This window comes from Lytechinus pictus, chromosome 7 (genome assembly GCF_037042905.1).
Source record: "Lytechinus pictus isolate F3 Inbred chromosome 7, Lp3.0, whole genome shotgun sequence".
Taxonomy (NCBI): domain Eukaryota; kingdom Metazoa; phylum Echinodermata; class Echinoidea; order Temnopleuroida; family Toxopneustidae; genus Lytechinus; species Lytechinus pictus.
Genome location: NC_087251.1, coordinates 38,537,488 through 38,554,509, shown reverse-complemented (window position 1 = coordinate 38,554,509; position 17,022 = coordinate 38,537,488). Strand labels below are relative to the sequence as shown.

At 36.6% G+C, this 17,022-nt stretch overlaps 1 protein-coding gene across 2 annotated transcripts in view; it reads right to left on the bottom strand.

The window, feature by feature from the left end:
- Positions 1-17,022, bottom strand: part of LOC129264464 (ATP-dependent RNA helicase TDRD9-like) — a 70,802-nt gene that overhangs the window by 26,831 nt on the left and 26,949 nt on the right. For both annotated transcript variants that reach the window (XM_064102640.1, XM_054902345.2), the window contains 11 exons: positions 14,937-15,079; positions 14,032-14,136; positions 13,279-13,376; positions 12,326-12,457; positions 11,846-12,008; positions 11,583-11,646; positions 10,414-10,525; positions 2,808-2,861; positions 2,311-2,430; positions 726-833; positions 96-196 (listed from right to left, as the gene is read on the bottom strand). In XM_064102640.1, coding sequence (XP_063958710.1) covers positions 96-196; positions 726-833; positions 2,311-2,430; positions 2,808-2,861; positions 10,414-10,525; positions 11,583-11,646; positions 11,846-12,008; positions 12,326-12,457; positions 13,279-13,376; positions 14,032-14,136; positions 14,937-15,079 — 1,200 coding nt within the window. The remainder of the gene's footprint in view (positions 1-95; positions 197-725; positions 834-2,310; positions 2,431-2,807; positions 2,862-10,413; positions 10,526-11,582; positions 11,647-11,845; positions 12,009-12,325; positions 12,458-13,278; positions 13,377-14,031; positions 14,137-14,936; positions 15,080-17,022) is intronic.

The following is a 17,022-nucleotide window of genomic DNA, read 5'->3' as shown; positions in this document are numbered from 1 at the left end:
TGTTTAGTTCCAATTACCCTATGCTTTTCATATGTGATGTACTTTTTCACAGTGTATTTGACAGTGTGATTTGGTGAAAAAATAAGTTCACTTACTTGGTGTCTTCAAAGAATAGTTTCTTTCCCTTGCCGCAGCACTGGAAGAGTTTACCAATGGACGATGCATACAGTTCACCGTGAGGAGGTACGTTCTTCACCTAATCAGCATGAATAAATAAAAAGACTGCAGTGTTAAATGCCTGGGTTTTCAATAGGGGCCCAATTAAGAAGCAAATGGTAATGTTGTTGGCTTAGTTATAAGAGCGTCTTGACTGTGGACATGCTGAAACAGCTTTTCGTATGTAGCTGACAGCCTGTTTTTTATTGCTGTATTAGAATAAATACAACAATAAAATAATATACAGTTAATGAAATAAAAAGAACAACTGCTCATAACAGGAATACTCCTCATGGAGTGGAGATTGTGCATACGTCATATGCAGAAATGCCAGATTCCAATGACTAGGATAATAATACATCTGCTAAGTGCTTGGAAACACCATAAGCGGGATATCATCATAGCCTCTACATAATAACAATTTCAATGAGTTGCGTCGTGGCAAGAACGTCTGCAATACAAATAGGAAATGTAATCTTGTTCATGATACTCGGTCCTCAAAAAGGGAAATTCTTGGCACTTTTTTGTAATCATAAACATAATAATATGAACAAGTATATCCTACTCACCATGACCGTAGTGCATGGATCTTTGCCCGACAGTATCTTCAAGGACTCTGCTTCATCAGACGGAACCCAGGTGAAGAAGTTGGGATAGAATGCCCCAGCTAGCACAACCTGTCATTCAAAGAAAACCAAAGCAGCAATCAATATATAACTATCATATAAGGGGTGTATCAATCAGGGAAGTCGTCGAGGCAGGTACTTCCAAGTCTTGGGGCCACTGGAGAAAACCTTCTCCCATACACGTTGTACACATGATATAGCCCAAGGTCAGTGCCTAAGGCTGGCAAAATGTGACCTTGAGGCTGACCTTGAAAGGGAAATCAAAATTTCGTGATCATTTGTGAGAAAATTAATTATCAATTAATTATTAGGAAACATATACAGTGGTCCTCAAAAGTTAGTGAACCCCACTAGAAAATGAACGTATTCAAAGTGTTCTGCCATGTTTTAGATATTCAATTGTGAGGTTGGGTGACAAAATATTACATACAATTTAGTTTGTCTCTCTGGGCTCGTCAAACATTGTAGTGTTGTTTTCTACATTCAACACTCAGCATGGCAAAGTGCATTTTGTGGTGGGGTTCATTAACTTTTGAGCACAACTGTATCATTTGAAAGTATGACTCATTAGTATTTCATGAAACACAGTGGGAGTTTCATAAAGCCGTTCGTAAGTCACAATGAGTTTACGAACAACTGGTGACCTGTTTAAGCTAAATGTTATATCACAAAGTACACAGATGCCTGTTTGACTTGGGAGATATCTGACTGAAGTACATGACAAATGTTTTGAATAATCAGGGGAGCGTTTCATCAACATTTTTCTTCTTTCCTTGATTTTGATTGGCTGAGAAGCACAGTTACCATGGTAACTGTCAGATAAAATGGGACATGTCGGGTAAAGTCTTTTCATGAAACGCTACCCTGGTCTAAAAAAATTGCTTCCACTTGGGTTCATGTTATACTTATGGCAGGTCAACTTTTGCAAGTCTACCTCCATCTCTCCATGTTATACCCCAAGAGATGTCAAAGGTCATTAGAGATATCAAGTGTCAAGAAATGTCAAAGGTCATTAGAGATATCAAAAGTCAAGAAATATCAAAGGTCATTAGAGATATCAAATGTTAAGAGATGTCAAAGGTCAAGAAATGTCAAAGGTCATTAGAGATATCAAATGTCAAGAGATGTCAAAGGTCATTAGAGATATCAAAAGTCAAGAAATGTCAAAGGTCATTAGAGATATCAAATGTCAAGAGATGTCAAAGGTCATTTAGAGATATCAAATGTCAAGAAATGTCAAAGGTCATTAGAGATATCAAATGTCAAGAGATGTCAAAGGTCATTAGAGATATCAAATGTCAAAGGTCATTAGAGATATCAAATGTCAAGAAATGTCAAAGGTCATTAGAGATATCAAATGTCAAGAGATGTCAAAGGTCATTAGAGATATCAAATGTCAAAGGTCATTAGAGATATCAAATGTCAAGAAATGTCCAAGGTCATTAGAGATATCAAATGTCAAGAGATGTCAAAGGTCATTAGAGATATCAAATGTCAAGAAATGTCAAAGGTCATGAAAGACACTGACCTTGAGGATGAGTAGATTATGTGTGGGATCTTGTCTCTGTTGATTGCGTGGGTTACCCTTCGGGAGACGGATGTTGGCATTGGACAACCGATCTTCAAGCTCAGCTACAAGCTTGGCCACCTGATAAATCAAATGATGTGTTACATCAATTATAAAATCACAATACCAGAGTAGGAAAGATACCAACAAATGTTCAAATTATATAAATAAATAATTTGTAACGTAAGACAAATACAACGGTCTCAATATGTGTTCAAGTAGTCAAGTGCCAAAATCCCCGCTTATTTCTCAGCAATTACACAATTTCTTCCAGAATCCTTTGGCACATATTTTTTATTCATACAAACAGGCACTTGGGTGGTCATTATATTGGATTCTGTAAAAAGTAATTTTGAGATTGTTACCACAACTGGCATTTATCTTTAAGCTTTGCTTCACACAACAAGTCCCTGGGTTTTTTATCCAGTCAACTGGTAAGAAATGGTTCCTTTCCTTACCTCTCTCAATGGGTTGAGTTGTATCATTCTTTCATCTGCCCATTCTCTTTCAGCCTAAAACAAAAAACATAAAATACAGATATAATAGCATCAAAGACAACATAACCACTCTGTGTCCGAAAGCAGTTATATCTGTAGTAATAATAATTTTATATATACATCATAGGGGCCCCGTCTCACAAAGAGTTGCGATTAATCTGATCAATCGCAACAATGGAGAGCCAGCAACGTCAACATCTAAAATGCATGTTTGTTCAAAATATTTTCTAGATGTGACGTATAATCATACATTCATTGTTTTCTTGAACATTCAGTGTGATGCTCTCTGTTTACAAAGGACATCATGCATATTTTTTGTAAAAATAATTATGGTATGTATGGATTTCCATATACTTGAGATTGATCAGATCGATCGCAACTCTTTGTAAGATGGGGCCCAGAACTTCAGTATTCATATAATGGCTGTTGTTTTTGGCGACCAAATATAAGTTCATATTTCACTCTCTGGGAGTTCTCAAGAATATGGAAGATCAGTACATTTATATGGAGGATTCAAAAGATCTGATTAACATTCAACTGCTCAAGACATGAATACTTATGTTATATTGGATGGCTGCGATTTGTGGAATATTGGCTTTAACGAGTGGAATATTTCTGGTATTCCATTAAATAAAGCCATCCAATATCATGATTACCATCTACCCCACCCCTACCAATTAATGGAGGAAGAAATTTGACTGAAGTCATTTCACTTATCACATAATGGCATCATCACTTCATAAGGTCAAATTTGGTCGTTGATATGCGACTTGCATGTAGTCCATTATGACGTCATTGAGCGTCGTTGTACTATTGCTACGTATCGCATTGCTTTCATCGTTGTACGCATTGTATATTTCACACATTCACACTATAAGCCTACTGCTGAATATGCTCTCATATTCAATAGCAAATTTAGTACAGGAGCCTATGGGATATTCTTCGGATTTCGGTCCTTTTTAGGGATACGCTCTGATACTGCACAGGCAATTAATGCAGACCAAAACATGCATTTTTAATGCATTGCTAAAACACTCTATATAGATGATAATATGAAATCCTGATGAATAGGTTTGTCAGGAAAGAAATTTAATTATAGAGTATTTCAGTTGAGTTCAGACATGTGTTTAAAATATTTACTTGGTCCAGCTTATGGTAGGCCTATAGACAATTGTATATGTACATATGTTCTGAATGTTTCAAAAGCAAGCGTTGGAAACGTTTGATACCCCCCCCCCCCCTAGAGTACAAGATCAGGTGGATGCCATATTTTTGTTCAAAGTGTTAGAAATAGTTCGTACTAGCTAAGCATCTTCATACATGTGTCATAAATAGTTAATACTGTGCTTTAGCATTGAAGAATTTAGATGTATAGATGCACAGGAAGTCTTTTGTTATTAAGAATGTGTTTTATGCACTCATCTGCTATTGAAATTCTTTGAATTACGTTATAGAAGTTTTACAGTTAGTCCTAGTAACGGTAGGGTATATTAGGAGGTTAATTTAAGTAATTCAGGGAGAACCACCTAAGCTAGAATAGACTACAGACGTTCGTATAGGCAGTCTAAGTTATAACTGAAGGGACTACGTCGGTGACGAGATAACGACCCCAGCTGCCACCGGTTCTCCACCGACATGTTTCGTCAAAACTCATGTCATCATTGGGGGCTCGATCTCGTCCACTAATTCGTTGAAGCCACATCTTTGATCTGAGGGCTACTCATCGAGGGGCAACAGTCTGCGGAGGCCGAGGCCGAGTGGAAGAGACATCGCTAGCTGCGGAGGCCAGGAACTGGACCGACCACCAGGGCCGAGTGGGGCATGTCAGGCCAGATGAGATGATAGGGGCTAGAGTCAACGATTACCGTTAAGTTAAGTTGTATTTTGTTATATCTGTGTATATTTTCATGTACAAATTATTGTAAAACCATCAAAAGAGAACATCAGAAAGATTGAAGAGATATGATTAAATCTTTTTAATAACTGTATTCATCAGTTCTACGTATTCTTTATTTGGTGTCAAGCAGCAGTAAGTAAATAATTAAAAAAAAGTCACTTCCCACGTGACAATTTGGAGGTCCCACCGAGACCACTGCTGCTTGAAATAATTCAAAATTATTTAGGAAAGAAATTAATCTGTAGTCATCTTTCCAAATGGATACTTTATTGATGGTCTATTGGTAATAGCTCTTAAAATATTTCTCCCCAAGGTGTGCATTGAAGCCTTGGTACTAATCATACTTGCTATGCTTGAATTTACATTTTGATAGTACGGTGAATTATTGTGGGAAATTTTCTGTAGGAAAATATACTTCATACCTTTTTTCGGCCGGGTAAACAGCATTTAGGGAAGGCAGACCCTGTTTTAATGCTATGGTATATAGTGGGCTGTTGGTCGTTAGGATAAAGGATATGTCGGGAAGAACTGTTTGTTCTTAATTCACATAATTACTGTCTATTCTTACGGGTAACTCGTTGGCATGGTAGCAAGTATTGAATGTTACAGACTGTGAATTTGTATGTGTGAAGTGGGCTTTGTTGTTCGCATGGTTGAATAATTGTATGCTCGTGGAGATACGATTTCTAGTGCGGTGCTTGTACTAGGGTTTGGCATTTGGTTGCCAGGTTAAAGCTATTGTTGCTTTGTTTTTGCGGACGCCTTTCACAATTCAAGTCTGGTTAGGTTTTGGAATTTAGTCAATATGGCTAGTAGTATAGAGAAAATGAAGGAGTTTTCTACTCTAGGTAGAGAGATAGGACTTAGTGGTGGCGAATTAAGTAGTTTTGTCACAGAGTCTATGGAACGTGAAAAAGAAGCTTACGAACGTGAGCGAGAACGAGAAAAGGAAGCTCACGAACGTGAGCGAGAACGAGAAAAGGAAGCTCACGAATTGCGCTTGGCCCAAATTAAAATTGAACAGGCAAAATTAGAGGAACGCCCTCTTGAGTTCAGTGGGATTAAGTTGAAGGTAGGAAAGTTTGATGAATCAACTGACAGTTTTGATTCTTACATAACAAAGTTTGAACTGTTAATGGATAGTCAGAACATACCAAAACAAGTTAGATGCTTGCATTTAATTTCGAATCTGACTGGAAAATCACTGGATGTAGTGAATAGAATGAATAGCACTGATCGCACCGATTATGATAGGGTAAAGCGTGAGCTAATGGAATACTTCCATCTTACTGATGATGGTTATAGGAAGAAATTCAGGTCAGTAAGACCAAATAGGGAAGAGCGCCCAAAACAGTTTGCTGTTAGGATGAAAGGGTACTTTGATAAGTGGTTGGATTTGTCTGGTGTTAGTGATTACGATTCCCTGGTCGATTTGGTTGTTAGGGAGCAATTTTTGGATTGTTGTCCCAGAGAGGTAGTTGGATTCTTGAAGGAGAGGAATTGTGGGAAGTTGCATGAGATGGTTGAATGTGCTGAGATATATGTGCATGCGCATGGATTGCATACTTTCATTGGTCATAGGAATGATAAATTTAATCCTAAGAATCAAAACCAAAGACAGAATCAAAATCAGAAACAGAGATTAAGTCAAATCCAAAACCCTAAATCAGTATTAGGTCCACAGGCAGATAGGAAACCTAAGTATGCTAATTCAACGGAATATAACACAAAACCTAATTATGATAGTGGCGGTACGATGTATGGGTGTTACATGTGTGGTAGTCCGAATCATTTGAAACGGAATTGTCCAATGAAGCCCATAGTTCATTCAGCTCAGGCTATGAGTGTGGAGGACACTCCGATTAATAGCGTTAGGTCAAACAAGTCAAGTTTACATTCGAATGAAAATTTTATACCGATAGGAACTTTGCGTTCAGACGATGTGGCAAGTAGTCAGTTGAAATCCACTAGATTCGTAGAAAGTTTAGCCGGTTGTATACTCATAGGTGAAGTTCCATCAGAGAGTGATGCAAGTGTTGAAACGCTTGGTATGGCGTATGAAAAAGTTGGTGCGATGACTGATATGCCGGTTGTTTCGGGTAGGTTGTTACCCATGAACAAGCCCGTTTCCGTGCTGAAGGATTCTGGGAGTAGCACGAGTATAGTGAGAACGAGTTTAGTATTAGACAATCAGTTCACGGGAGTGATTCAGTTGGTTAAGCTGATAGATGGCACTCTTAGGCGTTTTCCTAGGGCAAAGGTCATGCTTGATAGTCCCTATTTCATTGGAGAGGTCAATGCATTGTGTGTGCCTAATTGTTTGTGTGACGTCATTATTGGTAATGATGTGAAGGGGGCACGTGAGCCCAAGGATCCTGACTTGCAATGGGTGCCTAGTATAGATCGTAAAGAGAATATACATGATCGCATGTCCAAAGTTGATGTTGATAGTTCGGAAGATATTCGAGTTTCCGAAGTTGTTCATGTGCAAAGTTCGGAAGTTGTGTCTGGATCGAACGATGATCGGGTATCCGAATCTGATGTGCAAAGTTCGGAAGTTGTGTCTAGTTCGGAAGATAATGTTCGGGTTTCCGAAGTGAGTGAGTTGATTCCGAAAGTTGAGATTTTGGATGATGTATCTTCATGCGTGGATGAGGCTATGGCTGTTGAATCTAGGGCACAACAGGAAAATAAATATAAACCTAAACAGGATTCGAGAGTGAAAGGCTCGGGAGTGAAAGTTAAATCGGAAGACTTTTTGCGAAAGCAAAAGGACGATTTGTCACTTCAGGCTTTGTGGAGTAAGATGAGTCATTGTCAAGAAAGGGATGAGAGAAATCCAAGTGTTGATGCTGATACTTGCAATGAGGTTGGAGATGAGAAAGATATGACGGATGAGTGTATCAAAGATACTCATGATATGCCAGGCTCATTTCAGAGGGGCTTTGTGAATCATGTTCATGATTCTAAGGATGAGGTTCGAGAATTGTCATGCGAATACCAGGATGTATTCACGATCGTTCCTAAGCGAACTTCAGTGGCTAAGTGTAAAATTAATTTGACAAGTGATGGACCTGTTCGTTCTCCCCCTTTCACTAGAGTACCCCAAGTTGTCGAGGTTGAGTCAATGCTGAAGTCAAGGGTTGTCGAGCCTTCGGATCCGTCTTATGCGCATCCGATTGTATTGGTTAGGAAACCGGATAGTTCAGACTGGTTTTGGATAGATGTCCGGCACCTTAACAAGATAACCGTGTTTGATCCCGGGTCTATATCAAATGAGCTGGTGTGAGAGAGCTTTAGTTCACTAGGATGTTGAATATTGCTAAATGGTTCAGAATATATATATTTAAACATTTTACACTCATACACAATATTATACACTACACGCTTTCATAAAATAAACGTTTTATGAAATATCTGTGCGCTCATTAATCATAATATTTTCTATATTCATGTCATATAAAAAAAAAAGAAGCCATAGGGCCATTTTTTTCGCAATTCTATGTTTTATGCATATGTATTTCGCAGATTATTCATGATCTTTTTTCATTTATTCCAGATATCCTTGGATCTTCGAAGCCAATCATGATCGCAAGTCTTACAATTCGCGATTAGAAATTAGAATAGGGATTTAAGTTAGTAGGGCTTACCTGTAAATTTAGTTAGAATAGGGAAAAGTTATAGGTCCTTTAGTTTAGGAAATAAGATTGTAAAACATTTCTTTTCTCTTTATATGAAATTTGTATGCAATGACATTAAAAAAAAACACACAGAATTATCTTGTTCGTAAGAAGTTTTTGAAAAAAAAATGGTCTTAGACTTATAGTAGTTTATAACATGCACTTTCATTATACAAAATACATATTTATGTGTTAGAATATGCTGTATTCGTGCAAGTGCTATTCAAATTCGTTTAATGAAAATATTGCAAATCAGTAACTGTGTTTGAAATATAAAATTTGTTTCTTTAATCGATTATTAAAAAAAAAAAAAATCAAGCAAGAACATAACATTGAATTTAAATATGTTAAACATGAAACGGTTGAAACTTTGTAACCATTTTTGAAGCAATTTATGTACACAAAAATATGAATTTTTGAAAATTGAATGGCATTGCAATAATTTTAATTTACTTAATTGTTTAAAAAAAAACATGCTGATTTTGAGAAGAATACTGATTTTACATACATAAAGCAATGTTTTAAGGATTATGAAGTACTTTCATTTATTGAAATATACAATGCTATGAAAGTGGTAACAAACACTGCACTTTGTTTTAAAAGAAGTTGTGTTCGGAAAGATTACTGAATTTAAACAGTTATTTGACAAAGCAAAGTAAGAAAGGATTGTAAATTTTAATGCGCTTTGCAGAATTTAAATTGATATTTTAAACTGAAAAGTGAAGATCTTTTACAAAACTAAAAAGCTTTTAGTTTTGGCATATATGTTATGCTGGTATAGAAATCGATATTACTTGTGTTTTTGGAAATAGTGTTATGAAAGCTTAGTCAATGCTTTGAAAGTAAATTTCTTTAACGGATGTAATTCAGGTTCCCTTAATTTCATCTTAAGGTGGGGGATATTGTCAGGAAAGAAATTTAATTATAGAGTATTTCAGTTGAGTTCAGACATGTGTTTAAAATATTTACTTGGTCCAGCTTATGGTAGGCCTATAGACAATTGTATATGTACATATGTTCTGAATGTTTCAAAAGCAAGCGTTGGAAACGTTTGATACCCCCCCCCCCCCCTAGAGTACAAGATCAGGTGGATGCCATATTTTTGTTCAAAGTGTTAGAAATAGTTCGTACTAGCTAAGCATCTTCATACATGTGTCATAAATAGTTAATACTGTGCTTTAGCATTGAAGAATTTAGATGTATAGATGCACAGGAAGTCTTTTGTTATTAAGAATGTGTTTTATGCACTCATCTGCTATTGAAATTCTTTGAATTACGTTATAGAAGTTTTACAGTTAGTCCTAGTAACGGTAGGGTATATTAGGAGGTTAATTTAAGTAATTCAGGGAGAACCACCTAAGCTAGAATAGACTACAGACGTTCGTATAGGCAGTCTAAGTTATAACTGAAGGGACTACGTCGGTGACGAGATAACGACCCCAGCTGCCACCGGTTCTCCACCGACATGTTTCGTCAAAACTCATGTCATCATTGGGGGCTCGATCTCGTCCACTAATTCGTTGAAGCCACATCTTTGATCTGAGGGCTACTCATCGAGGGGCAACAGTCTGCGGAGGCCGAGGCCGAGTGGAAGAGACATCGCTAGCTGCGGAGGCCAGGAACTGGACCGACCACCAGGGCCGAGTGGGGCATGTCAGGCCAGATGAGATGATAGGGGCTAGAGTCAACGATTACCGTTAAGTTAAGTTGTATTTTGTTATATCTGTGTATATTTTCATGTACAAATTATTGTAAAACCATCAAAAGAGAACATCAGAAAGATTGAAGAGATATGATTAAATCTTTTTAATAACTGTATTCATCAGTTCTACGTATTCTTTATTTGGTGTCAAGCAGCAGTAAGTAAATAATTAAAAAAAAGTCACTTCCCACGTGACAAGGTTATCTAATAATGTATCAAGCGAAGACAAAGATAATAATTATTTATATATTAAACGATTCAATTCACAATATAAATAATATTCCTTACCCTTCTACTACGAGCAAAGAATCCATTGTCTTTACATCTTTCCCACTCTCTGTATGCATTTAGGATAGCAATGGGATCACTGAAACTTCCTGAATCCCACTTCAACTTGGACCTGAAACAGAGACAAGAAATGATATCCAGGGTCTGTCTTACAAAGAGTTGGGATTGATCAGATGAATCACAACTATGCATTATTTTCTAAAGAGACATAATGTTCATTTGCTATCTGATGAATTATGACATTGATGGGTTACCAAAGATGGGATGGAATCGATCAATAACAACTCTTTGTGAGAAGGGGCCCTGATCTAAGCTTGTCACATGCATTTAGTTAAAGCAATAAGTTGGAAAGCTAAGCAGGCAATACAGTGGTTAGATTAAACTTGTTTACAGGTTTTAATTAACAATAATAATAACAATAGGCAAGATTAATATAGCCCAAATACAACATTACCCAAGCTTAAGCATGGCAAGCTGGAGGCGCTCTAGCATTCTAGGAGTTCCTTCCTAAAGGGTACCCATTTACTATACCAGGGTGGACAGTGGCAAATATAGATTAACACCTTGCCTAAGTCTGGATATTTATTCACTGATCCATAAGATACATGTAAGATATGTGGTAGCATGACATAATGGTATTCATGAAAGCTTTCACATAATGTATGGTTAGAACTTTTTATTACATGACATTTATATTTGATTATAATTGTGTCTCCATGAGACGTTATTGTTAATATTATGTTGGTTAATTCGTGGAAATTTTTAATGCAACTCCAGACAAAAATCATTCCAAACGAAATCATTAATTCTTAATTGTCACTTTAAATCAGATAGAAGAGCTGCAACACTTATTTCTCTTTTTTTAATGAATGTAGAATTTTCTAAGAGCTAGTTCGTTGTTTAAAAAAAATGATATCAATAATAAATATTATATTTGCTCCTGACCAATTGGATTACAGGATTTTAGTAGCTCTTAACAGCAGACAGGAATTTGCCTTGCTTAAAAGCTCTATGAGGCATAAGGACCATTTCATAAACTATTGTAACTTTACCATCATAACACAGCTCAGCAGCCAATCACACTCAAGGTTTTGATGGTAAATACTATAACGGCAGAGTTATAATGAAACAGGCTCAAGACCCAGGTTTCACACATCTTTCATACTCACTTGTATGCTTCAAGAGCCCTCTTGTATGGCTGTGAGAAGAAGCTTTTAAGAGACAGACCAGCCCCTGTAAGGAATCAACAAATAACCACAAAAAATAAAAATGCAATCAAATTATATCTATTCTGTATTACGTTATATCGCTTACTGTAACCACGTTTGTTTCTCCCATTGGAAACCTAATTTTTCTCCAAGCTCTGCTTTAATTTTGGGTTCCACGCATTTACTACATACTGTACAGTACCTTAAGCCTTGACTCTACTTACCTATAACCAGACATTCTTTGAGACAACCAAAGACATGACCCAGAACCAGGAGTTTGCCAATGCGTATGTCTACAGGAAGGGATGCAAGGATGCTCCCCACAAATGTCAGATCACCATCATGAGGATTTGCAACATTGGACCGTACTGTGGTGAGACCTCCAACCTGTAAGTCACAGAGATAGAACAGTTACTGACAGCGAAGGGTAAGTGTACAATTCTTGATAGATTGCAACAATTCTTTTAGCTGGTGAGATTCTTGACTGCATGCAGTTGAAAATTCATGCCTCCGCCACTGCCAGACAAAGGACATTTACAACTTATACATGAGCCAAGTTTTAAGTTGATCCCTCAAACAGTATTATATCTATTACAAGACAGATATACCTTAAGGTTTAAAATGACCATTGTTACCTTGGATTTCTTTCTAAAAACACACAAAACAAAACACTGCTATTGCAGACTGTAGTAATATGATCTTACCTCTTTGAGGAGTAGAATAGTCTTCTCAATGTTGTCCAGGTTAGGTGGTTCCAAGGCCAAGGCCAGGATAGCCTTGGGTTCTCCAAGGTCCAAGACCTTCACCTGCAGAATCAGCTGCTCCAATGGACAACGCTGCAGAAAGAAGTTAACAGGATAAACTTATTCAAATTCATTTCATTCATCCAGTTGTGTTCAAAATGAAAACCTTTCAATTGAAAAACTGGGAATAACAACCCATTTTTGCAACGTTTGCCAATTATCGATCGGCTCCTTCAGGCAAATGACATCTAAAAATATAATCCATAAGGACCTTCCTTTCAAGGTTTTGTCATTTGCCAAAAGAAGCTAATTCATAATTAGCGATACATACACATTCAGAGCGTGGTCAGTGATTGATTAAAGGCCTGATTTTTGTGATTGATTGTAATGATTATTATATGCAATCAAGCACACAAACCAACTATACAATCATACACTTAGCTTTGTGTTACAGGTCCAGGGGCCCGTTGCAGAAAGAGTTGTGTTTAAACGCAAGTCAAAATATCAAGCGCAAGTCCCAAATGCGCGCTTTTGATTGGTTGAAAATCAAGTTGCGTACAATTTTTTTGAGTTGCGTTTGATTGCAGCTCTTTCTGCAACGAGACGCAGGTCAGCAACAAAAAATGAATGAATTTCTTAATTCCATTTGTGTTCCTTTTGACTTTATATCATATCTATCGGCAAATTTAAAGCAAATATTGCTCATTTCTTGAATTCTAATAAGATGATAGTAGGGTAAAATAAATCCATCTGTTTTGAGTTACGTTTGCACGTAGTAATTTGTAAAATGTCAATTGATTTTCAGATGTTAATCATATTTCAATGTAAAGAATGCATTATAGGTATTCAGCCAACTGTATTGTATTTCGTTTATATTCAATATTGGATTGAATTGTCAAATGATCACTTCTCACCAATATCTCCGGGATTGCGAACTCATCAATGTATTCTTCGTAGAAGGCCTTGTGTACCAGTCTATAGACTCGTCCTGAAGACACACGACCAGCACGACCTAAAATATAAAGGATCGTTTTCAGAAGGGATCTTAGAATTCACAGCAAAATTGGACAAAATTAAGAAAGTACCCTAATGGAGATGCTGAAAAGGCAGGTAGTGTTTTTTTTAAACTATTTACTGCATTTCACATCAGGATTAAATTCTAATATATTTTAGAGTAAAGTCTTGGTGTAGTGTTTATCATGGCAATTATATTCTCATGTTCTAAATAAGTTACGCCTTTTTTTTTTATCATAATACTTTTTTCTAAAGACATATTGTTTGCTGTTAAAGTAATTTGCCTGTTCACAAAATTACTGTTTGGATTATTATACCAAAATAAGTATCTAAACAAGAAATGGCGAAAGACGGGTGAAGAACCCTCAATTCTTTAAATCAAACCAAGAACTCATTTCATTCATTAAATAAATAAAACTTGGAGCTTGGCAATTACAAGCAGCATTTGCTTTTTAGTAGATCCCTCCAATTTCACAGATATTGATACTTTGCTCTTATATTGTGTTATGTGCACTCATGGAAAAAAATATTATGTCAATCTCAATTTACATTGTTTGTATGATTATAATATACCATATGCAAAGTCATTGCAATGCTTCCTTTTTGGATGTTAAATACAAGAAAAAAATGAAATTATTATGAAACAGGATTACCTTTCCTCTGTTGAGCGTTTGCCTTAGAAGCCCAGTTGAGTTGTAGACTCTGATAGTTTGTCTCTACATCACATACCAAACACTTCAGCAACATGAAATCAATCACTAGCATGAAAGGAAATATCAACAAAAAGTCAATAATTATTCTCCTTAAAAAGTACTTTGGAAGTGTCTAGAGATGTTACATGAAGTGACATGAACGACACAAGGGCAGAATATTTTTATCATTATCATCATCCCCTACTGACACGTGAGTATGCTTTTACAAACAAATGGATGTGCCACATGAGTTATATGAGTGTCTGTAATTCCAATTATGTCCATTAAATTTGGACCAAAAATATACTCTACATCCTGACTGTTTGTTAGTAATTTACATCATCAAAATAGATAATTTAGTATTTAGCTGATGTGGTCTACATAGTAAGAAAAATGATTGCCACATCCCTGTCATTTGAAAAGTAAACCGAAATTTTAATGAAAAACCACAAGGTGTCTATTAGGAAATAAAGAAATATGGAAATACAGAAATGTGGACATATGAAAATTAAATATTCATAAAAATTATCATATTACATTAAAAAAATTTGTTTGGGATAAATTGTTTTTTTCTTGTACACATACTTGATCATTACTTGCCTACATGAGCAATATAACTTTGTGAACCATTTTTATTTTTCTGCCATCGTCATCACAACGTACTGGGCTAACCTCTATTCAAGCTCACTGCAGCTTTTTGTTTCCCCATATTTCTCTTCCTATACTTTCCCATTTATAAACTCATGCTAACAAAATTACTGGGATGCTTTCAATTCTATTGTTTGAATTTCAGGTTTTTTGTATTATATTAGAAAAATTGAAATGATTAATAATCCATTCAGCCATGAAAGCAGAGTGCAACATACCATATTTGATATCAGGAACAGTTATAGAACTCTCTGCAATGTTTGTCGAGAGGATGACCTTACGAAATCCTTCCTCTGGCCTGATAAACGCCCTCGCTTGTTCTTGAGTTGTGATGGACGAATGCAGAGGAATGACGACAAGTCTGTAAGAAGGATTTAATCGGACAAATTAAAAAAGTTAACTACTATCAGGTTCTTATCATATTGGAAAAGTAGTATATTGATGTTTTTAATTAACAATTACTTAAATGATCCAATTACAATTTTATGAAAACCTTAATCAGCATATTAAAGATTTGCCCTTCAAAATACATAAATGTTATATGGTTATATTAAAAAACAAGACATGACTACCACATTACATATAAACTTCTCACCCCAAAAAAAAAGATGGAATATCATTATGTAGTGCTGTAGCCGAACCGCCGAACCGAACGGTAGTTCGCCGAACATGGCACTTCCGAACCGAACAGAACCGAACCGAACACTAAGACTTGGTTCGGAAGTTCGGCAAAAAAAAAAAAAAGGGCTTTCAGCTAATAAATTTATAAGTTTACACCCTTTCTAATCATAATATTTGCGCATTCTCTAATCTTCTTTGCAATTGTATGTTGGAAGTATGCGCTTATTTTGCGGTTACTAGATTTTGTTTTCATTTTCATGTTGACATTGTGGTTTTTACGGCCCTGATTAAGAAAGGAGATCCGATGAATGATGTTGCGCGAGCTTGCGCTATAATCATTTTACTGGCTTTCATCATCTCTCGCTCTGTGGCCGAATCGCCGAAGCATGGTAAAGAAAACCAAAACTGTATGAGTGTTCATTGGTTAAATCTAATTATTTAAATATTGTTGTTTTTTGGTGGCGAACAAGATTCTTGTTTGAAAATCTTCAAAGTATTTTGAATGAACGAGCTCAATAAACTGAAAGTGAAAGATGAAGTACCATTAATATTACGAATTACGATACGTGATTAAGATCATAACTCGTTTATTGTTGCGGCGAAGAATAAAGATCTGATTGAGGTGATTAACATTATTATTGAGGTGTCGGCTCGCTACTGTCTAGTTTTCATGATTTTAGAGAGAAGTAAAGAGTTTTGAAAACGAGAGATCCAGTGAAAGTGGGAAATAAAGTGAGTGACTGTTAGAGATGGAAAGGAGAGACGCAAAACAAATAATATAGAAATGAGATGAGGTGAAGTTATCTTTTTTATTATTAACAATCAGATGAAAATAAAAATCAAACACTCATGAATGATTACGGTATAGCATATAGCAAGATCCCCTTCCCCTCGTTGAAAAGTTGAATGAAGATAAAGCGGAAACAGTCATCTCTTGGGGGAAAATGACCCCCAATCTTTACTTTTTTCCCTTTCTTATCAACTTCTCAAATTAACCATAAACAATTCGATGATCACTCTACTCCCCCTGTCCCATTACAGTCGTAAAACTTTGCATCCCACTTGGTCTGTATGTTCATGGTCGAATGAAATCTGACCAATAAAATCATAGAAATCTCGGCAATTGCTCTTCAATCGGTGAGCTGAGTTTCGCGGGCAGACAAAGCACGTGGCTGTATGTACCAATGCGACAATCAGCGACATGCGATTGGTGGTTTAGTTCACCCATCGAGCCAATTAGCGAAAGGCGCATTACATAAGCACGCTTTCTTCGACACGCCCCTGGCCCTACTATGCCTGCAGTTCAGTGCACTGGCGCTGGCCGCCTCGTATGTGATTCAATGGCCAATCACGTTTGGCCGGACTGTAAATATAAATATTCATGAGCTCAGAGTCCCGCTACAAGGGGACTGCATGCGCTGGCCTAGCCGGTACTGGTACGAGTGCGAGCGTAGTTAATTTGGCAAGTATCCAAAGTGTGGTCCAGGTATGGACGACGAGGAAGAGTCGCCATTTTAGAACTGTGAGTTACCCAATAAATCTGTCATCAGATAATCAAATTCGAGATAACAGTTGATTCGTTGAGCGCTATAACTTTCATAGTTTCATGTCAACAAGATAGAGATAAAATGGTTTGATGTGACAGAGGACACGCGAGCACATGCAGTCAATCAAGTACAACTT